General features: G+C 43.2%; 1 protein-coding gene across 11 annotated transcripts in view; it reads right to left on the minus strand.

Moving 5' to 3' along the window:
- The window catches only part of PBX1 (PBX homeobox 1), a 346,007-nt gene that overhangs the window by 71,552 nt on the left and 251,002 nt on the right, over positions 1 to 23,453 (minus strand). For 8 of the 11 annotated variants that reach the window (XM_085022551.1, XM_085022549.1, XM_005655374.4 and 5 more), the window contains 3 exons: positions 19,724 to 19,914; positions 10,585 to 10,720; positions 5,324 to 5,483 (listed from right to left, as the gene is read on the minus strand). In XM_085022551.1, the coding sequence (XP_084878677.1) occupies positions 5,324 to 5,483; positions 10,585 to 10,720; positions 19,724 to 19,914 (487 nt within the window). Of the gene's footprint in view, positions 1 to 5,323; positions 5,484 to 10,584; positions 10,721 to 14,682; positions 16,217 to 17,663; positions 18,259 to 18,362; positions 19,915 to 23,453 lie in introns of those variants that run through there. The other 3 variants (XR_014843946.1, XR_014843945.1, XR_014843944.1) reach the window with 3 other exon arrangements.

The following is a 23,453-nucleotide window of genomic DNA, read 5'->3' on the forward strand; positions in this document are numbered from 1 at the left end:
GAAGCCCAGGTATTCTATTTCTCTCCCAATCAAATACCATGTAATAAACATACACTCTAAATGCTTGGTTGATGGCTTATTGGAAATTAGTTCACCAACTGAGAAAGGGGTGAAACCCCCAAAAGGACTACACGGACGCCAAGTTAACACGGCATCCATGGGACCATGAAGGCACGGAAGTGGGCCATTTACAAGATATACACTGCAATTGACACAGATGATTTTTAAAATACATGTGCATAGATAAACTGTAAATATGTCTGGCTGCCTCATGTACATAGAGATAAATATGCGCATATCAATGCACCTCATGTACAAATGCATTTGAATCACAGCAGTAATTGCAGGAAGAATCCCTGGGCTCTTGGCTGTGCTGTTTCAGCACTTCATTGTCTCTGTACACCCATGTCCAACACTGCCATGGCTTCTGACCCTCTGATAAGTATCTAGAGGCAGTGATTCCACTCAGGGAAGAGACCAGGTGCCACTGATATCAAAATAAAGCAGACACAAGTCCACACAAAAATCTAAATAATGAGGGGAAGACATATTCTTCAATTGGCACTGGAAGTTGGAAAGAACTTAAGCTGGGGAGGATGTGATTCATAGACAGTTAGTAGGTGGGCTCTCTTGGAGGTGCTATGGAAGTCTCAAAGAACTAACCCAGAATGACCTGGTTTGCTGACCAGGAACCTTACCTGGTAACCTTACCTATAGCAGGTGGCTATAAGGTAATTAGTAATTACCAGAAGCACATTTTAAGAGGCGCTTGCCATTTAAAGGTTCTGAATTTGGCTTGGGAAAGGAGACAAATGGCTCATTTAAACTGTAATCCAGACATATGGGGGCAGGTACAAAGCTAAATTTGCACTTAACTAGACAGAGGAGAAGTAATGGATCATCTAAAGATTCTGATGCATTTGCTTACGCAAACACGACAACGTGTAGATGTGTTAACATCCATTTTTATAACACAATTTCCTGAATGTTCTATTTCTACTCTAAAGAGTCTCTGAGAGAATTAAATTTGTTCAGGAAAAAAAAAATTCAGTTAACTTCAAAATCCAAAAAATAGAATGTTAATGATAAAATCTAAACCTAGAGCAGGGTTTCTTGACCTCGGCACTATTGACACTTGGGGACAGATAATTCTTTGTTGGTGGTGGAGGCGGGGGATGCTGTACATATTGCAGGATGGTCAACCACATCCAACGGATGCCAGTAGCAAACAACCCCCACAACGTGCTAACCAAAAATCCCCCCCTGGGGTGCAAGTTTATCCCCATTGAGGACCAATGACCCAGAACAAGAGTGAATTTACTTTTTCTTCCTAAGGAACTCAAGGTGTTTAAAAGTATCAGCTCATTAATACAACATTTTTATGAAACAGATGGATGGCAAATATTGCCTTAATTTCTTCAGTTTAGAAATCAAGGCTCCACATAGATTAGGTGGCCAGACTGATCAGACTGGACTTCCATACCATTTGGAGGCTCAAAGAGCCTCTTTGCTCCAGAGAGGCTTAATCAGGTCATGCTTGCCTCTCTATTTTCCACGATTCTTCCCTTCCAAATTGAAAAATCACTGTTACTTTCTACTCAGGGCAAAGTACAAGAGGGACAGTTGTCTGGTTCAATGTGAAATCCCTCTAGCAGGTATGCACGTCCAGGTTCTAGGGTTCCAATCCCAGGGGGCCGGTGTTTTCACTTTCCATTTAGAAATTAAGGGGAGAAACAAAGGAAGAAAGAACACAGCCTAAAACATCACTTAGGATAAATTCTTTCACTTGGTTTTAATAAATAGTCTCTGGATGTGTTACCTCCTTTCTAACTCTGTGTAATCTTCATAAACTTCTCTTAGAGAGCCAATGTCCAGAGGTTTTAACATGATAATCTTCCACCAATCCAGAAAACCACCAAACCTCCTATTAGGGGTATAATCAGAATATGTAAAAAGGCTGCTGCTGACTAACTGGTGTCAGAGGAAGAATTGTCATGGCAGAATCTGCTGTTGTCCTTGACACACACACACATATAACTAAGTAAGAGAATTCAAATCCGGGAGCTCTGAGTCTCAAAAAACCAGAGGTTACTTAGCTAATCACAGATTCTGATAAGATACCAATGTTGAGGCTATGCCACAGAAAATATCTGTAACACACAGCCAATTTCTTTCTTCTTGGATGTGGAAATGTTCTCTAACCTTCCAAAAAGATAACCCAACCTTCCTAAAAGGGCCCTATTTTTCTAAGATATTAACTCTTCTTTTATAATCTCATCAAAAATAGGAAATTGAGAAGGTTTCACTTTAGGTCCTTCCAGAAGAATTACGGACCCAGAGTTATAACTGGTCCCCATTTTTACTCTTTTTTCCCCCAAACTTAATTTTCTTGTTTTCCTTCTATTTTTCCTCCTTTCTCCATCCATTTTGCCCAACTTGCTGGTGTGAAATATGAAGTATGCCAAGTATCTCTAAATGCTTGCTAATTCCCCACAGGCCCCAGCCCTACGTGATTTTCATGAATTATGCTTAAGGAAATAGGAGGCCAGGCTCATATCAACAAATAGGAATATTTGGACATGGCCTAAATAAAGACACTAAAGTATGGCTCTTCACACAAAAGCCTCTAGAAGGAAGAGGATTTACTTGCAAAATATCTTCCTTGCAGTAGAAATGACTATTTATATTTAGTAAAGCTTCTAGAAAAAACTCCTACTTCGATAATGACGATATAATGTTCCCAGATTCCAGAACACTCAACTTCAAAATCAGCCAAAATATATTTTCACTTATGTACTTCTCATTTCAAACTCGCTATTTCAATTATCATTTATCCTTTGGGATTATCAAAGAGCTAGTATACAACATGATATACACCTTATGTGAAAAGGTGAAACATTTTACAGTTCTCTATCCGTGTAGTGATTTGGGTTAAGAGCAAAGAAAACACAGAAAAGCCCTTTTATAACTTTTCCTGTTAAAATGTTTATCTTTGAAAATTCCATGCTATTACACATATACAATAGTATTTTCTTTTATCTCTATTTTAGAAAAAGCACTACAAAGGGGTTCCTCTGCATATTATTTCCGACAACTTAGGCACAACTGGAAAGCTTAGCTCAAATTTTCCATAATAATTTACTTTGTGCTCAGAATAGTCACATGAAGTTTAAGCCACCAGAAAAAATTCCTTAGAAAACTGTAATCACAGACTGACATTCCCAGAGGGCCAACATGATTCTTAAACACAGACTAGGGGGTTAAAATGCTTACTTTTCCCTTTTGAAGTGCTTTAGGAAAGAATAAAAACTTACGAATTTAGTAACGAAGGGAGTCCACGGGGCCTTTCTAAGGCCTAGTCATCAATCATGCTAAGCCATCTGCGATGCAGATATATCAGGGACAGGAAAAAGTCATTTTGATATGTTTTGCATTATGATAACCTTTGCAGGAGTGTTGAGTGTGTTTTTGCTAATGTTGACAGAACTGCACTTCTTCCAAAGAGACAAGTGAAAATGTCTGCTGAGCAGTGCAATTCAACTAGTGTTGCTGGGTCTGAAATGCTTAATAACTGACCAGATGGGGAAGACGGAAACTCTCTGGTTATTGAACCCGTTAGCCTCAATCCTTTGTCAATCATACCATGATGAGAAGAGAAGGAAACACACACACACACACACACACACAACCTCAGAAGCAAATATGCTTCCCAAGGTTACCCAATCTGGAGTGCCGGGAAAAAGAAAACTGGGTTGAATTCTACATTGTCTTACCACAGCCACATTTACAAAGCCCAGACCACTTTATGCATGATTCCATTTAAACAAAAGAAGGCCACGGCTGTACAGCCCAGTGACTTGGAGAACCTTACGATAACAAATTAGTGCATCTAGAAGCTCACAGCAGACACTGGTGTGGGAAGCTTTACATCCCTTCAATATTAACCCACTGTAAGGTAGAACTTATTTTGGTGGGCAAATGAGCTGGAAGGTCAAAGACACCACATATCCCCCCAAATGTTAGAAATTAGATTGAAAAAATCGTATGATGACCTAACATATTTACATGTGTGACCTTTTTAGGGCATCAGTTTTCTTAGATGTGCACCCAGAGCCAAAATCAATGCATCTGGTTCATTATAGGGGAGAGGTAATCTTAATGGGAGACTATTATTTATTTATTTATTTATTTTTGTCTTCTTAGGGCTGTACCTTCGGTATGTGGAAGTTCCTAGGCTAGGGATCAAATCAGAGATGCAGCTGCTGGCCTACATCTCAGCCACAGCAATGCAGGATCCGAGCCGCATCTGCAACCACAGCTCATGGCAATGCCAGATCCTTAACTCACTGAGCGAGGCCAGGGATCAAACCTGCGTCCTCATGGATGCTAGTCAGATTCGTTTCCAATGAGCCATGACAGGAACTCCAATCTGAGACTTCTTTAATAAAGTCTTACTTAATAAATAAAGACATTCAATAAGGAAACATTTCTGGTTTTCTCTTTTAAAAAAGCACCAACATGCACACCTTCAGTAGCAATACAAATACCATGGTTATACTTTATGCATTATTGACTCTCCTTTTTCACTCATGGAAATTAAGAGCTGGTGGTACAAGGAACACCCCAAAATGTACCATGGTGGCCTAAACTCTGAAATTAGTGATACAATGCATAGTCACTAAAATAAAACCAGGAGCATAGCACATGACTGATAGTGACAACAGGAAAACTAAAATGAGTAACTTGAATTAATGACTGGCAATTTTCTTTGTAGTTTACATAAAGAAAACCAACACAATCCAACATTAAAGGAAAACAACTATAAACAATGGATAATAATAACTGTAGCTGGCTTTGCAGATCAAAACATTCTGATGAGATATTTAAAGTGAATATTCCTGCATGGAATACATGGAAGTAGATGACCCAGACATTATGTGATGGGAAGAACAAAAGAGACAGGATAAAAATTCATATGAAACAGACTAAATTGCTAGAATCCCAAGGAAGTAGCTCTAAGTATTAGGTCAAGCTTACTTATTGGAATCTCTGAAAGGAGAAATTAGAGGTCTCCTCAACAAAACCAACCAATTTCAAAGAGACACATTAGTGCAAATGCTGAGACAAGCCCATCTCATTAACAGCAAAACACATTGTTTTTTAGAAATAAAAGGAAAAACCAAAAGTATCATCAACAATAAAAAAGACAATAAGTACACAAATCAACCAATCAGAAACCCAAAGAATTAAAAGAAAACTCAAATACAGGAAAAGCAAATATAAGAATGGAGAAAAATTCCCCCAAATTAAAGAAAAGACTAACCAGCTGAGTTGGGAGTTGAGGGTGAGTTAGCTTGGCTTCCATGGGCTGACACATTGGTAGCAGTGACAGCTGTTTTGGCAGCATAAATATTGGCTTCCTCTTGAAATTTACCTATGTTCTTCTTGTACCGGATTCGCTTATTTCCAAACCAGTTTGATACCTAGAGCAGTTTAAGAAAAGACAAGAAAGTTAGAGTTCATCCTGCACAAACATCGCAGAAGAGAAGGAAGCTCTGTGAGAAGGTTAAAAAAATAGGCTGATTGGTTTTACCCTAACTCTGATTTTGCAATATCGATGAAAAAACCTGATGTAAGAGCCTCAAAAGGAGCAACTACATATAATAAGATCCTCTGGCTCCATTTAACACAATCTAGGAGTTCCCGTCATGGCTCAGTGATAACAAACCCAACTAAGATCCATGAGGACTTGATCCCTGGCCTCACTCAGTGGGATAAGGATCCAGCATCGCTGTGAGCTGTGGTATAGGCCACACACTCGGCTCAGATCCCATGTTGCTATGGCTGTGGCCATGACTGGCAGCTGCAGCTCCAATTCAACCCATAGCCTAGAAACTTCCATATGCAGACGGTGCAGCCCTAAAAAAAAAAAAAAAAAAGACATATAACACTATTTAGAAAAACCACTGTGACAACATGTTTTTCCTATGGAAGAGCTGTTCATTTAACTAGGACCCTTTTAGTTTAGGGCAAGCATTTTAAATCTGCTTACCTCTTAAGTATATAACACTAAAATAAACATAGCATTTCAGGAGAAATGCCTGTTACTTAACGCTAAAGCCAACCCTGGGGAATCAAGAACCACAGACCTTTGACTATCCATATAAATCTATATCAACATATGGGTGCATTCATGGATGGATTAATTTCACATTTTTATTTTATTAGTTAAATAACTTTAAAAGGGACTCAATTCTTAGTTGCCCTGGACTACATACTTGAGGACCAATATAATTCAATCCAATAGATCTCACTAAGTATTCTGTGCAAAGCTTGGTGTTATCTACATAAGGAAAACCGAACCATATCACTGCTTATTCCTTTGAATTCCAGGCTTTAAGGCCGATACACAAAATAAACCTAATTTACTTTCATTTGTTATTTTATTTCCTTCAAGTGGCTCACAGTGGCTGCCCTGGCTTGATTCTGTGCCCTTGTTCCCTTTATACCAAGACCTCTGCCAGACACAAATGTAGACACAGTTTTACTCCTATAATTCCTGCCTTAGGAAAGCTTTATATCCCATGTTCCAGATGTGATTTCATACTAAAATGCTGTGGTTTTTGAATATGGTGAGGGAAGAAGTGGGTAACACAGGTACTACAGCTTACATGCAGTCATGGCCCAACAGTAGCAGATAAAGACAATTCTTGCAAAACTATTCTTATTTTTAAAGTGCATTAGCTAAATTTAGAAATTGTATAAGACTGTCCCCCACAGACCTATACAGCTTATACTTGGCAGAAATGCCAAGCCTTTGTTATAAAAATCAAACCACACCGTTTCAATATTAGTGAACCAGAGAGAAAACAATTCAAGAGAAAATGCTTTCTTTGTATTGTAAATGTGAGTACCTGCCGAAAGAGAGGTTAAGTAGAAGGGCACTTCTGTGTCAATTTAAGGACCACTGCCTATCTAATTTCACTCCAAAATTCATGTTTTTCTTGATGTAATTTTCACTATCCATAGGAATCAATTGTAATTATGGTTGTTTTTTGACTTAGTGGAATAGAGAAAGAAGAAAAGAGGTAGGGAGATTTTTCTGAGATAACTGAATGAGCTGGAAAAAAGGAGGAAAGAGGAAGGTAATTTGGAAGGACTTTTGAGGAGGAGAGGAAGTGCCTGTGGTCTAATTAAATTGGCTACACAGAGAATGGTGAGGAGAAAGAAGGTGGAGAAAGGATGTGGTGGGGGTAGGGTGGGGGATGGTCCCCTTCTATATGAGAATAGATGCTCAGGTAGGTAAGACCGAAGGTCAATTCAGGCAGTTCCGACACTGTCCACTAGGGGGTATCATATGCCCTGAACCACATACAGAACTAGTGTTTTTATTCATTAACTCACTGTTCAACAGTCATTGACAAGAGTCTACTGTGTGCTAGGCGCTAGGGATATGTGGATGGATGACTGACACACTCTGAGACAGGTAATACAGAAGGAATCAATTTCAGATTCTCTGGGGAAAGTCTGATTCACGTTTTGAACATGTTAAGTTTGAGGAGCCCATGGGCACAGCCATGGTGAAGTCCAGTGGGAGGTAAGATATATGAGTTTGGCGTTCCAGGAAAGAAGTCTCATTGGGATATTCAAACAGAAGTATATTTGCAGCTGTGAGCACGGAGGGGATCACTCAGAGTAAGTGTGTAGAGCAGTGCTTTTCAAAGTCAAGCATGCATGGAGGACTTATTAAAACAGACCCTTAGCCTCCTCTCCCCCCTACCATAGATCTCTGATTCAGGGCTGAGGTGAGACGCAAGAATTTACATTCCTAACCAGCTCCCAGATGTTGCTGAGTCTGCCTTCTGCAGACTGCACTCCAAGCAGCACTGGGATAGAAAATGGGCTGTTCTGTTCAGGGATCAAAGGAGAAGAGCATCAGTGAATGAGCTTATCTTTGCTTTAGACCATGAGAGGACCAACAGTAAGTGGATTTCAAAAGAATAAGTGACTTAAGAATAGTTAAGAGCCATGGGCTAGGGCATGATACAATGAGGGCTAAAGAAAGAACCTATTTTTAGGATAGGTGAAGGCGGTAGATTGTTTATGAAGACAGCAGGAATGGCCCAAAGGAAGGAGGAAACTCCAGAGGAGATAATATCAAGGAAACCAAAGTAGAAAAATTTCAAGATGGCAGGGTAATTAATAATAACAACAAAAGGCAAGAAAGACATAGCCAAAGGCATCCCCTAGATGTGAAAACTAGAGGGAGATTTAATAAATCATGTGATCCAACAAACCATGATTGGTAGATGGGAAAACTAAGATCCCCAAAGAAAGAGTAAGTTCCCTAAAATCCCACAGTCGATGCTTAGCATAAGCATGCTCCTAGCCAAATGTTCTTTCTATGATATTGTATCACACTGTTTCCCACTGAGGCTTGTTTGGCAATGGTAGACGTGTTTGGTTGCTGTTCGGAGGAAGTGAGGTGATAAGGAAGGAAGAATGATATGGCCTTGGGGTGGATGGAGGAAAGAGAAAAGTGATAAAGTGTGTGTTACTAATCATTTTAATGGACAAACTACTTGTACTTTGAGTTTCCATGATGAAGGAAGTAAAGGTTACTGGAACAGGCCAGGATTCCGTTTTTCATTCAGATACAATACAGTCTAGATTCTGAAGAGTTCATTCTATTTTTAATAGGGATTTGGAACGCCAAACCCCAGAAATCTGAATTCAAACAATACAGTGATTTCAGTTTATTTTAGTAGCAGAAGAGTCCATGCCTGACATTCACTGTTGTGGGCTAGTGATGGGGTTCGTACCTGGAACCACGCTGCAAACATGCAGGGAGTATCAAAAACCATCAATTCTCTTTTCTTGTGGACAAGGGGTCTAGATTTGGACAAGAATGGTTAGAAACCTAGACAAAACCAAGCCATGTGAATTAGACCACTGATGTTCTGCCTTCCCAGGGTTGCCAAGGCTGGAAATGACCTTCCACTGGGTCTAAGTACCTGAGGAAGGTCTGGGTTGAAAAAGGAGTCGATTCTTTCTGCCTTACCTGAAAGGAGGCTGCCAAGGCAGCTGCAAAACCACCCCCAGCTTGCTGGGGAGACCCTGGCAATCTCTTCATTGTAGACCCCCGTGTGGAGTTCTTTATTCTGACTAGACCTAATTCTGCTTAGCTAAACACAGGTTGATGGGAATCAGCACCCAGCAGGGAGTAGCAGAAGCCAGGATTCAATTCAAGGAAGTACAGATGCTCAGTTTATACAAAACAGCACCTACGCCATTTGGAAAATGTGAAGTTTTCTCACTAAAGTGAGCCTTTTCTTCCCAAGGCTCCTCCCCCCACCAAACACCCTTTTTGGAAATACCAGTAGGTGCAATTCTCTTTCGTCATTCTGAAAAAAACTATCTCTGCGAGATTTCAGAGCAATCAATCCCTACGGGTCTTAGCTAGAGACTGGTGGTGGTATTTGAGGTTAAGACTGAGTAAGAAGTTTGAATGGCTCCTTTAAGTGGACAAAATCTAGATATGCATAAAACTTGCCTATTTCTCTACTTCATATTAATGCGGAAGGCTCCAGGTCTATAAAAATTTTATGTCGTGTATCTTTCCACATCGATAGGCACCTGTTACGGTTATTGCTCTTTGGGGGGAGGGGGCACTCAGTGACATTTTGTGCAATCACTCCAATGCGATCATGGTGACATGTTAAAATTCCTACACTCCATCAGTTACAGAAGGAGGACATCAAGAGAGGACATCTGAGTCCCTTTCATTTAAAGTTCCCTTCACTGACTCTTAAAGTTTCTGGGTTGGGGAAAGAAAAGTGAAGTTGACTACGTTTGAGAAAACAACATAAGAAAGGCAGATGGCTTTCCAAGTGCATGTAGGGATCTTCACCCCTTTGAAGCAATGCAGAGCTCAGAGGGAGGACCCCTATCCCCATTTTAACACTGTACTCTACTTAGTCTTCTCCTGCTCCTGCTGGTCCCTCTCAAGTTTTCCCAGGTACCTTCCTGGAAACATTCTTTGTCTTACTTTCTTTTTTTTTTTTCCTTGCTTTTTAGGGCCTACACCCCAGCCACAGCAACACTGGATCTGAGCGGCATCTGTGACCTATGCCACAGCTCATGGCAACACCAGATCCTTAACCCCCTGAACGAGGCCAGGGATCAAACCCACACCCTCATGGATACCATGTCAGGTTCCCAGGCTAGGGGCTGAATTAGAGCTGTAGCTGCCAGCCTACACCACAGCCACAGCAATGCAGAATCCGAGCCACGTCTGTGACCTACACCATAGCTCACGGCAACACCGGATCTTTAAGCCACTGAGCAAGGCCAGGGATTGAACCCACATCCTCATTGATAGTAGTTGGGTTCATTACCGTTGAGCCATGACAGGAACTCCTGGAAACTTTCTTACACACGTCATGTGCTCACCTTGCCATTTCAAGGCGTACGTTGATGGAACTCACAAGGCCTGAAAGTTCAGTAAAGCCTAAACCTCCAAGATTCCACCACACGATGCCGCCATGGCCAGGCTACAGGCTGTGCCCTCGGCAGGCTCCTTACCTGGGACACTGTGATGCCACACTTCTTGGCTAACTCCTCTTTGGCTTCCTCACTGGGGTAAGGGTTGCTGAGATGGGAATAGAAATATTCGTTCAGGATTTCTGTCGCTTGCTTGTTGAAATTCCGTCTCTTTCGCCTTCATAGAGAAAGAAAACAACAACAACAACAAAAGAAAAAGTTCACACCAAATACACACTGAAAGGGAGAGAAGAGGACCTACATATTGGAGAATAACATTTTTCTTTTTAAGGCCATGCCCGCCAGCCTACACCCCAGCCACAACAGCACTGGATCTGAGTGGCATCTGCGACCTACACCACAGCTCACGGCAACACCAGATCCTTAACCCACTGAGCGAGGCCAGGGATCAAACCCACACCCTCGTGGATACTATGTCAGGTTCTTAACCAACTGGCCACAATGCGAATGCAGAAGAACTGAGTGACAAGTGCACGAGAGGAGGTTTGCACAAAGGGGCCGATGCTGAAAGCATCACTAAGAGCAGGTGTTAAATATTTCATTCTATATTGTCAGGACACTGAACAGAAGAATGGTCACACATATTTAGATAGAGTGGTGAGAAGCATGAAGTTTCAAAATCAAGCCACCCTGGACTAACTGAGTACCAGTTGGGTGATTTGGGATGCCCCTCTAAACCTCAGCTTCTTCAAGTGACAGTAGGAAGAGCCATACCCACCTCATGGGGTAAGAGTAAAGGAGAAATGAGGTTCCACATAGAAAGGACTCAGCACCATACCTGGTACACAGCAAATGCTGGGACTTTTTGGGGACTCTTGCTACCAGCTTCCAGGCCTTGGACCTTAACACATAGCCATCAATTCAAGTCATTCATTTTTCACAACTGGTGAGGAAGCTATGGTTATTTCCATTTACCAATGAAGAACTAAATTCAAAGGTCACTCAACTGGTATGTTATAGAGGCAAAATATTCATTCAGATCTGCCTGACTACAAAACCCAGCCTCTTTCTTGTGTATGAACTGCCTCCTGGAAATGACACAGAGACATTGTGGCCATAAGTTAAAAATCAGTTACTGTTTTCTCTCTGTTCTATCCCCATATAAGTGCACGCAACATTTTTTAAAAGCGTTAGGGAGGAGGGGAGGGAACGGACAGAAATTAACCCCCTGACTGTTTGACCTCCCTCAAAAGGAGAGAAGCGGCAACTTCTTAAGCAGGAACAGCTGCTAAATGGTAAAACATAAGTCCAGAGAAATCTTTTTCATCTATAAGGTTGCTAAAAGGAAGAAAACCACTTTTTGAATAAAAGCATTTTTCTGCCTTTAAAAAAAAGTGCTAATTGAACTAATTTAGAGTGAGAATCACTTTACTGCCTCCTCCCAGCTAAGGCCTGAGGATAGCTGGCTGGGGGTTGCTTATGGATGCTGGATGCAGGCTGCAAGGCTGCTTGCAGATGCTGGCTGGCTCTCTTTGGGGGGTGGGGGTGGGGGTGGGGGTGGGGATGGGGCCTCTATCTTTGAATTAGCTCCATTAGCACTTTTGCCTTTCCTGCTTTTATCAGAAGCTTCTCCTTATGGGGAAAAAAATTTTCCAGAACATCCTTGGTTATGCCAGGATATAGAATTTTCCAATTTAAGCCAACAGCAAGCACTGATCACCTTGCTAGACAGGAAATTCAGCTAATGTTGTATTTTCAGCGTCCCACTTGGATTAATTAACACAATAAAGTGCCTGATTTTACCAGATGAACTCCATCTGTCCAAAGGTATTAGCCACATCTGCCCAGATCATGCCAAGCCCAAGTCACTCTCCCAAATCATGCTGAGTTTCTGGGTCACCCAGCAGCAAAAATTGGGCCGACTGGATTAAAAGGCTTAATGAAAAAGGAGGCAGGTATCAAAAGCCCTTGCATGACGGAAATTTGAGGAAGATAGCCAAGTGGCTAACACGGTCTCCAGGCTAGTCTTTAGATAACCTCTGGCTTCCTCTGGGCCTAAAGAGAACAGTTGTTTTAGGCCTAGGGACCCGGTCCCTGAAGGTTTCTCTAATTAGGAGAGCCTCTCCGTTCCTTCAGTTGTTTGCATTAGCCTTACAGTGTATTTCTTGGGATTCTTCCAATTGAGCTCAAAGGAAGCCTCTCTGGAATGAGCTGGGGTACGGGATGGTACAGCTGTTCCTGGCTCTCTCCTCCTTGGGAAGCGCAGTCTTCCCGCAGGTGGTCTCATCTACTCTGATGGCCGCACTTACCACCTCTTTCAGGGGCTGTCTCAATCTAAGACCTTTGACACCCCAGAATCAGCATTTTGCAGCATTTCAAGGAACCCAGTGAAACGGTTACACTTCTGTCAATAAGGTTATTTGAGCTAAGATACCTGATTTGCTTTGCTTTGGCTGGAAGTGTTTTCAGCTCAGTAAGTTAACATTTGTCATTTCAAGCCAACAAAAAAGCTCTGCTGGTCCGACATCCAGGTTAATTTAGGAAATGGAGACCTTGATTACATTTTAGGGATGGACCCTTTGGAATCACAAGCAATTTAAGAGTGAAAAGTGTAAGCACTGTGGACGTATGTTGCTATCCACCAAATGGGCTGTTGCTGCCCAAAGGCCTCTCCTAAGAGCCGACACTCCATCGGCCACTGTGTATCCCAGGTACTTCAAACTGTGTTTCTAAAACTATTATCACCTTCACCCAAACCAGCTCCATTCTCTTTCTTTTCTTTTCCACATATCTAATGACATCACCGCAGACCCACAGTTCAGTGTATTTGCTCTTCTGCCTGTCCATTCATTTGCTGGTTCATCCTTGAAATATCTGAGTACCTAGTGTGTGCCAGAACCTGGGAGTGATTCTCAATTCTTCTTGCTCTCTACCCCTCCTCGGATGACTGGCCCCAAAGCAAGTCTTACCAGTCCTGTTTTTCAAATCTACCCCCCCCCTTTTTTTTTTTTCTGACCTTAGCTAGTATTTTATTATTTTATTATTTTATTTTTTTATTTATTTTTTTATTTTCCCACTGTACAGCAAGGGGGTCAGGTTATCCTTAGATGTATACATTGCAGTTACAGTTTTTTCCCCCACCCTTTCTTCTGTTGCGACATGAGTATCTAGACATAGTTCTCAATGCTATTCAGCGGGATCTCCTTGTAAATCTATTCTAAGTTGTGTCTGATAAGCCCAAGCTCCCGATCCTTCCCACCCCCTCCCCCTCCCATCAGGCTACCACAAGTCTCTTCTCCAAGTCCATGATTTTCTTTTCTGAGGAGATGTTCATTTGTGCTGGATATTAGATTCCAGTTATAAGTGATATCATATGGTATTTGTCTTTGTCTTTCTGGCTCATTTCACTCAGTATGAGATTCTCTAGTTCCATCCATGTTGCTGCAAATGGCATTATGTCATCCTTTTTTATGGCTGAGTAGTATTCCATTGTGTATATATACCACATCTTGTTTCATCCTCAGGGTCATGGTTATTTTTGAAACGGGTTTAGAAGAAACACTGTCCTATAATGGTCTCACTAGTGTGGTCCAACAGCACTTTCTGAATGAGGAAGATAAATGTTCTCTGTTCTCCAACATAGTGGCCATTAGCCACACGTGGCCACGGGATAGCTGAAATGTGGCCAGTATACCTGGAGAGCTGTATTTTTAATTTTTCATTTACTTTCATGTTAATTAATTGAAATTTAAAATCAAGAAACCGCAGACTAAACAGTATGACTTGAGGCAGATACTGTCCCAAAATAGTTCCAAGACAGCCCTCCTGGAAAGAAAGAATAGATGCTCAGCCCTGGGGCACAGCATCAAAAGCACGAAATGTGTACAAACCTCTTGCTTCTGTCTGCCCCATTATACACCAATGGTTATCTTAAAATAAGACAAGTTTCCTCCAAATAGTTGAGTGAAATGGGGAGAGCACTTCCTACTTATTCTGTATTTCCCCAGTGGTCTCCTATCTAGTCTCTAGGAATTCGGCATATCTTCAGGAAAATCTCTAGAGGAATTCCTCCAAACTATGGATCTGATCAGGAAAATGATGATGATGACAATGATAAATATATAATGTGATCCTTATTATTACAGCTGAATTATTGTGTGACTACTATGTTGCAGACTGTTTTTTTCTTTAAATATTTTTATCTTATTTATTCCTGTATATAGGATTATCCCCATTTTAGAGACACAAAAACTGAGTCTTAGGAAAGATAAGCCACAATCCCAGGACATGAAGGTAGTTAGGGTTGTAGCAAGAATCTGAACCCAAGCAGTGCAATTTAAGAACTGACCCTATAAATTACTACATTTCTTCCTAAAGAGCTCAGAGGGTTTCTGCTGCTTAATAGGCCTGATAGGAACTCTTGCGGTTAATGTCTTTCAGTCGATCTCTCCCATCCCTGGCGCCTCCTCACCCAAGTCCTAAACATGCTCTACATAATTTCATCTAGTTTTATCAGATGCTTCTCCATTACCCAAAGACACTCACAGCATTCATGCTCCCGGGCCTCTTCTTACCACCCTGCATATTGCTCTCCCACAGCTTTCGCCATAAGTTTACATACGTCTGCACAACAAACTAGCAAATCCCTCAAGGAGAGGTGCCATGCTTCACATGTATTTGGAACCCTGGTGCCTGACACAGTAAGCACTCCAGGAAGTAAGGCCTGTGGAAGGGGAATGATGTTGTTTTACTTTGCTTCTGCAATTCCTTCTGTTTGTTAAACATCATACTCCTCTGAGATTTGGCACAGTCTGCCTCACCCCAATTCTCTCTCCTCCTTCTTCAGGTGAACTTGACAGGTGTACTTTCCTAGGTTCATGCATACTTTTTTTTTTTTTTTAATTTTATAGCCACACCTGAGGCAGAGGGAAGTTCCTGGGATAGGGGTCTAACCAGAGTTGCAACTGAGGGCTACGCTGCAGCCATGGCAACACTGGATCCGACCTACACTGCAGCTTGCGGCAACGCCGGATCCTTAACCCACTGAGCAAGGCCAGGGATCAAACCCACATCCCCACAGAGACTATATCAGGTTCTTAACCTGCTGAGCCATGGGAACTCTCATGTACACTTTTATATTCAGTTGCAAGAGCACTTGTCCCAAGAGATTATGAGCTCTTGAAGGTAGGACCCACATTTACATGCATTTTTTTAAATCTTTTTTATTCCAGTGGCTAATACAGCCTGCGACAGAGAGTAAGAACCCCCTTGGAGAAATAAGTAAGTCTAAAACAGCACCAGGCTGTCCAGACCTTACTGGCTGTCCTTTCCTCTTTCTTGCCGCCCTCTTTGCTAATCATTTTAGGGAACCCATTGACCAGGGTGAGGTACCAAGGTATACTTCCAAAGATGTGTTTAGGTTCTTCCTGTTTTCTCCAGCAAGATGTTATTGAAAAAAGTGTACAATTACTGTATCACTTGCAAAATCATTAAGAGGGTTTATAACTCCTCTCTTTCGTAGTCCTGACAATAAGCTTACCAAGTTTTACAGCACAGTGTTTGGTATACAGCATGAGATAATGAATGAATAAGTGTAATTTCTTTTTTCTTCTTCTTCTTCTTCTTTTTTTTTTTTTTTTTTGCTTTTAGAGCCGTACCCAAGGCATATGTTAGTTCCCAAGCTAGGCGTCTAATCAGAGCTGCGGCTGCCAGCCTGCGCCACAGCCACAGCCATACCAGATCTGAGTCGCATCTGTGACCTATACCACAGCTCACCGCAACGCTGGATCCTTAACCCACTGAACAAGGCCAGGGATCAAACCCACCTACTCATGGACCCTAGTTGGGTTTGTTAACTGCTGAGCCACGAAGGGAACTCCCTGAGTGAGTGGAATTTTTAAGTGCAACTTTTCCAGCACAGTTAAGTCAATGTAAGGAAGAGAAGTGAACAAAGCCTGGGCCAAGTGCTCAGTTGGGGAGGAGGAAGGCCAAATCCTGAGAAGATGTGAAAGATTCCACCCTGGGGTACATCCCCTCCTCTTGTGCATGTGTTGGGGGACCGGTGAAAATGACAGGATATCATTCCTGTGATGAAGTAACTAATCAGTTGACTCTGAGTTAATAAAAAGGGAGGTTAGGGTTAAAGCCTTACAATGGTGACATTTTCCACGAAGAAAGTAGGCAGCAAATTGTAAACTGCCTATGATGACAATGGCTGCTAGGAGCTGGAGAACCCAGTCCCACAATCACAAGGAAGGGAGTCATGGCCCTGGAACGAGCTTCATCTGAGCGCATGGCCTCGGCTGACGCCTGGATCACAGCTTTGTGAGACTAGGGCAGAGGATCCAGGTGAATCTGCCCAGGCATCTGAATAACAGAAATGATGAGATGATAACTTTGCATTGTTTTAAGCTGCTAAATTTGTGGGGATCTGTGCTGCACCAACAGAAAATACAAGGAACGTTACACAACAAAGCACTAACACTTGAGTCTACATACCTATTATGTTACAAAGACTAAGTCTGTTCCTACATCAAGTTCCCCTTATATTTTATCTGTCTTCCATGAAATCTCTCATGAAGTCCTGCCCATTAAGACGCATGGTTTAGAGCAGCACGTGAGTATCAGCAGCGAATCTGTCTTTCTTCCTAAAGTGTGTTTAGCTAACTTTCCCAATTAGAGATAGTACTGGAAGCAATGATATTAACTATCTCAATCAGGAGGTCCAGGCAAACATCTATTTTTGAGTTGGAAAAACCATTTGCTCAGCTATAGGCTGGCTTCTAGGGGTCTCATTCTTTCAGCGACACTAAACATACCCTCAAAATAAGTGCTAATAACCACAACAATAGGTTAACTGTTCTAGTTTTGAATCCTGGCTCAGAGGCAATGATTCAAAGGTTGCAACCAAAGTAGGAAAGAACCCCTCTCTTAACAGGGACTGTCCTTCTGGTGCCAACTGGAACGATCTAGGAAAGGCTGGTGGAAGTGAAAGGAACTGTGTACAAAGCTCGCCTCATTTAGTGTCTTTTCTAGTCTGACCATCAGCTGGGCACAGCAGAGTTACCGAGGGAAGAAATCCTACAAGAAAATGATTCTGCTCCTCCCTTCCCTCCAATTTTTTTCTTGAAAAGAACCCAGTCTAGGCCTTTTCTTTTCTCTTTTTTTTGTCTTTTTTCTTTTTGTTTTCAGTATCTGCCAACATAAATACCAACTCCAGCATTTTAACGAGGGGAGTTCCCATGGGGATGTAAGCGGCGTGTGTGGAGTGGTGGCAGCCGCCACACAGGAAAAGACCCAGGCACAGGCCACCAGTCACCTGCACTTTGTCCCGTGCAGAGAACAGCCTGCTTTAAGGGAGCAGGAGATGAAAGGGGGTCTTGCTTTGGGGACTGTGCCTCCCTGCCCCCAACCACACTCCCCTGGGAAATGTTCTCTGCCTTTGTACTTTCTCTTGACTTTCTCTATGGAATTCTATTAGAGATACAGTCAGCTAGCTGGCATTCTGATTTCATATTCTATGTGAGCCAAAATGCCTTGAATAAAAGGCAGTTTAGGGGAGTTTCCATTGTGGCTCAGGGGTAATGAACCCAACTAGTATCAATGAAGATGCAGGTTCCATCCCTGGCCTCATTCAGTGAGTTAAGGATCCAACATTGCCGTAAGATGTGGTGTAGGTTCCAGATGCGGCTTGGATTCCGAATTGCTGTGGCTGTGGCATAGGCTGGCAGCTGCAGCTCCAATTTGACCCCTAGCCTGGGAACTTTCATATGCCTCAGGTGTGGCCCTAAAAAGCCAAAAAAAAAAAACCCAAAAAGCAGTTTAGGAGATGCTAGGGAGTTTTAAAGAGGGCTGTGAACTCAGAAGACCACACTTATAAAGAGAGAGGAAAGTACACCTAAGAGAACTGAAGAATACCCGATTTCTGGGTGCAAACATTTGAAGTGCAAAGAATCTGTGTGTCTGATTGAAAAGGGATGAAATTACAGATCGTGAAATGGTACACAATCCTGACATCCAATGTCTTCCTATTAAAACTCATAGAATGGGCTTGTACCCGGGAATGGAAACAATGAGTGATGAAATCTGCAGTTGCAGCAGATGGCTAATTTCAGATGAGCTGGAGATCAAAAAGGATACCCACACCCTGAAAATTTATTTACTACATCCGCACATTCTTCTGGAGTAGATGAAAGATGGGATTATCACCCCCTGGCAGGCTGGGTAACAGAAGCCAAAGGACCCAAAGGGATTTGCACAGATCCATTGGCAGGGGAACCAAGAGCTGATTACCTGTTCTACAGTCTCAGGTTTCGTCTTAAAAGACCTTTCTATCTATCCATGGTGCCAACTGAATTCCATAACTCACAAGTCAGGCCCTAAGTTGATGTTAGAAAGAAAAGATCCAATCTTGATTGGCTGGCCCCTATCAGACCAGTCCCTTGCCCCTCTATGGCCAAGGGACCCCCATCTTATTCATATTCGTACCCCTAAAACTCAGCCCAAGAGTGTGGTAATCTAGTGATAAATATTTGCTGAATTGAACTGGGTGCGTTCTCTGCCTACAAACATGCAGCTTGGACAAGATCTCCAGCTCTCCATCAGAACTGTCTCTCTTGGAGAAAATATGTCACTGGGGTATCTCCTAAGGCCTCTGTGGGCCCACGGTTATGACATGTACCTATGAAACAGGCACCGAATGATATGAAAACAAAAAGTCCAGCTATATCTGTCACCGTAGCTAAGTCATCCTCACTTAAAAACTCTCCTGATGGAGTTCCCTCTGTGGCTCAGCGGTTAACAAACCTGACTAGTATCCATGAGGACCCAAGTTCGATCCCTGACCTCACTCAGAGGGTTAAGGATCCAGCATTGCCATGAGCTGTGGTGTAGGTCACAGATGTGGCTTGGATCTGGTGTTGCTATGGCTGTGGTGTAGGCCGGCAGCTGCAGCTCCGATTGGACCGCTAGCCTGGGAACTTCCAGAAGCCGAGGGTGCGGTCCTAAATCCACTCCACCCCAGTTCCCTGGAGCTGTACAGAACCACTGGTTATCCACCCTTGCAGCCCTTTCCCGAACCTAAGAACATTTCTGAGGCTACTACTTTGGCTTGGCACTGAAGGTGGTAAAAATGGAGTCTTTGGAGAGGGACCAGCCAGCCGTGTATTCCAACCCGGGATCAGTGGTTCTCCCCAAGGACAGACCTCCCTCAGTGACTCACCTTGCATCCAGAAACCGGGAACGCAGGATCATGACGGCCTCGCACGTGCTCTGCTTGAGCTGCATCTGGATGGAGCTGAACTTGCGGTGGATGATACTGACCATCCGCTCGATCTCCTTCGGGGAGATGGGCCTGGTCCGGCTTTGCTCTCGCAGGAGATTCATCACGTGGGTGGTGAACTCGTTACACGCCTGGAATGGCAGGGTGACAGACACGGGGCCGGGTGAGGGCGCCAGCCTCAGCACACGTCAGGTCCTTGACGTGAGGCTGGGTGGGTTCATCTACAGACATGTGAAGGGAAGGAAAACTGGGCTAGTTTGTGATATGTGGTCAAATCAGAAAAAAGAAATGACTGCCTGGAAATCCTTTTGGATCACCTGCTTATAATTTTTGGCTATGATGTGGATTTTTGCAAAGGGAAAAGAAAATTCTTAATCATTTCTTTCTTTTCTTTTCTTTTCTTTTTTTTTTTTTTGTCCTTTGTCTTTTTAGGGTCGCACCTGTGGCACATAGAGGTTCCCAGGCTAGGGGTTGAATCAGAGCTGTAGCTGCTGGCCCACACCACAGCCACAGCAGCTTGGAATCCAAGCCTCATCTTTGACCTAGACCACAGCTCACGGCAATGCCGGATCCTTAACCCACAAAGCGAGGCTGGGGATGGAACCCACATCCTCATGGATCCTAGTCAGTTCTTTAACCACTGAGCCACGACGGGAACTTCTTCTTAATCATTTCTTGAAATCAATTTTTTTTTCATGATTTTACTACTATGAAAGCAAGAACATGGATACTTGTGTGTATTATAATACACACGTCATGACCCTTCACCCCAATGTTAAAAGCCAAAGAGAGTTTGGGGTCAAACATAGCAGGAACTTTCTGCCTTGCCCATTATCTCTGATATGTTATAGTTTGCAAATATTCAATTTGGGCATGCAAAAACAGCCCCAAAGAGTGGACTCGTAGAATTAAAAGCTCTGATAACTCGTCTGAGAGATTTCTCATCAATCTATTTCTACTTCAAGCTTTATGAATTCCCTCCTATGCTGGCTTTCTAAAGACCCGCTCTGTCTGTAACACAAAGGGAATCTGTAAAGAAACAGCATCAAAACAGGATTTAGAGGATTCAGAAGTTATCCTACAGAAAGGAAAACACTCAGGTTATATAGACCAACCTATTACTGGCTCTGGAAGTGAAACTTGGAGATCATTTTTCCCACTGCCTTACTTTACAGTAAAATCATGACATCCTGCAAAATACAGCAGCTACAGCTGACTCAGGATCTGAACACTTGCTAATTCACGCCACAGTGTCTGTTCTTTCCTAGGCCGTGAACTTTCTCCTCTAAATATCACTGTGCTCTCTCTTTTTTTTTTTCTTTTCTTCCTTCCTTCCTTTATTTTTTTTTCTCTTGCTTTTTTGCTTTTTAGGGCTGCACCTGCAGCATATGGAAGTTCCCAGGCTAGAGGTCAAATTAGAGATGTAGCTGCTGGCCTATGCCACAGCCACAGCAATGCAGGATCCAAGCTGCATCTGCAACCTATACCATGGCTCACTGATCAAGGCCAGGGATCAAACCCATGTCCTCATGGATCCTAGTTGGGTTCGTTAACCACTGAGCCAGGAAGGGAACTCCCTTCCTTTCTTTCTTATCAGCTGCACCTGTGGCATATGGAAGTTTCCAGGCTGGGGATCAAATCAGAGCTGCAGCTGAGGCCTATACCACAGCCACGGCAATGCCATATTCAAGCCACATCTGCTTATACCTCAGCTCACAGCAAAGCCAGATGCTTAACCTACTGAGTAGGGTCAGGAACTGAACCCACATCCTCACAGAGATGACAGGTTCTTAACCAGCTGAGCCACAACAGGAACTCCGCCACTGCTCTTTCTTTTAGAGACTATTACTGTAGTCTGGTTTTCTCGGTGAGCACTAAGTAAAATATCTATTCACATGCCACTCACAGTAATGTTGTAAAACTGTGTAATATTTGTAATAAAAAGGCAAGTTAATGCTTTGAGCTGAAGAACTAATGACTCAAAGGGTCCAACCTAGCCTAAACACACTTATTAATGATAACTCCGCATTGCCATTGTTTTTAACCACATGCATCTCCTCACAGATGTCAATAATGCAATAATATTAACACATTTACTAGTCATTTCTCCAAGACATCCTTCCAGTTGGTTGGCCAAAGATACATAGGCAGACACATCCACTGGGCTGTGTCTACACTGGGGCTGGGAGGCCTGGTTTTTGACCCTGCCTCTGTGGGTATGTGGGCAAATCCTTTCACTACTCAGTACTTCATTTCATTTGTCCGTGAGTGGATTTAATCATTCCTAACCCTTTAGCAAGGCTAGCTGCCCCAAGCTCCTGTGTAGTGACCTACAGATGGAGTAAATCACATGAACAGAGCAGCGGGCTAAGGGCACAGACTGTCTCTGTTCAGATCTTGCTTCTGGAACTCACATCACAGCGGGGCTTGGTTAGTTCCCTAAGATCCCTGCCTCTCGTCTTCCCTATTCGTGAAATGGGGACGGCAGTACCTCAAAGGGAGTGGCAAGGACCATATACAAGTTACCATGTATGTGTCTGGTCATATAAAGTGTGTCATTAGCACTGCTTCAAAGTTGAGGTAACTTAGAAACCCAGCATATTCTCACAATTGGTGGGCAAACTTCCCCCCGACTTCAGTTTCCCAGTTTCCCTTGTGTTAAATATGAAAAGGGGTCATAGATACCCTGCTTCTACTCTGCAGAGATAAGCTGAAGACAAAATCCACAGAAGATCGGGTCCACGTAGCATTTTGCTCTCACTAAGAAAATTGCTACAGAAACATACGATCTTCTAAGTATCTTCCCTCCCCAACCTCAACTGTGCCCCACCCCCCACAAGCTGTACAACAAAGAGAGGGAAATAAAACCTGGCAGCGGGTTGGCTGGAATTCTACGGGGCCACGGGGTGGGTAGTGGAGGCAGGCATCCCAACAGGCTTTCTGGGGAAATGCCACACACCCCCCCCCCAGCTGGGGTGCAGCTTCCCCACTTGGAGGGGGCTCAAAGGGAGGAGGGGCTGGATGAGAAGGAGGTATTGTCAAGGGTACTGGCTCTCTGCCGGGAAGCCACAGTGCTCGGCTAATAATAATGTGCTTCATTACGGTGAATCAAAATACTCACAATATCTGATGTTTATTCAGGGCATTTGATCCCGGGCCCCTTTCTGCTCTGCCATAAACAGACAGTGAAGTCTTTTCACCCACTGCTGAGGTGGCTCAAGGCAGCTGCTCAACAGCTGCTCAGGAACGCAACAGACAGCAGAGAAGTGGTCCAAGTCCATTTTGGACGGGCCGAATGCAATGATCCAGATCTTTCCAGGACCTGAGCCACCCACGCCTCCTCTTCAGTCCCCCCAAGCTCGGCACTTTCAGGGGCCACGCTGCTCCCATTCTGTCAGGTGCTCCCGATGACAGGATGAAAGAGTAGGGGTGACAATTGTTAATTAACTAGGACCCTCACAGGCTGAAGGTTCCCGTGGCAGAGGAGACGATACTGCATACTGTCCTAAAGACAGTCGCCTTCGACAGCGCCCCCTCCAGCTGCCCCCAGAGAGTGGACGCTTTCTGAAAGGAGACATTCTAAGTCCGGGACAAAGGCACCTCTGGGAGCACCTGACCCAAAAAATGCTCTCTTAGAAAATCATGCTTGAGTTTAATTTAATCGGAGATT

The sequence above is a fragment of the Sus scrofa genome, chromosome 4 (assembly GCF_054392235.1).
Source record: "Sus scrofa isolate SSC_HxYL_T2T_F1_AM1 chromosome 4, Sscrofa_HxYL_maternal_Yorkshire_Landrace_v2.0, whole genome shotgun sequence".
Lineage (NCBI taxonomy): Eukaryota > Metazoa > Chordata > Mammalia > Artiodactyla > Suidae > Sus > Sus scrofa.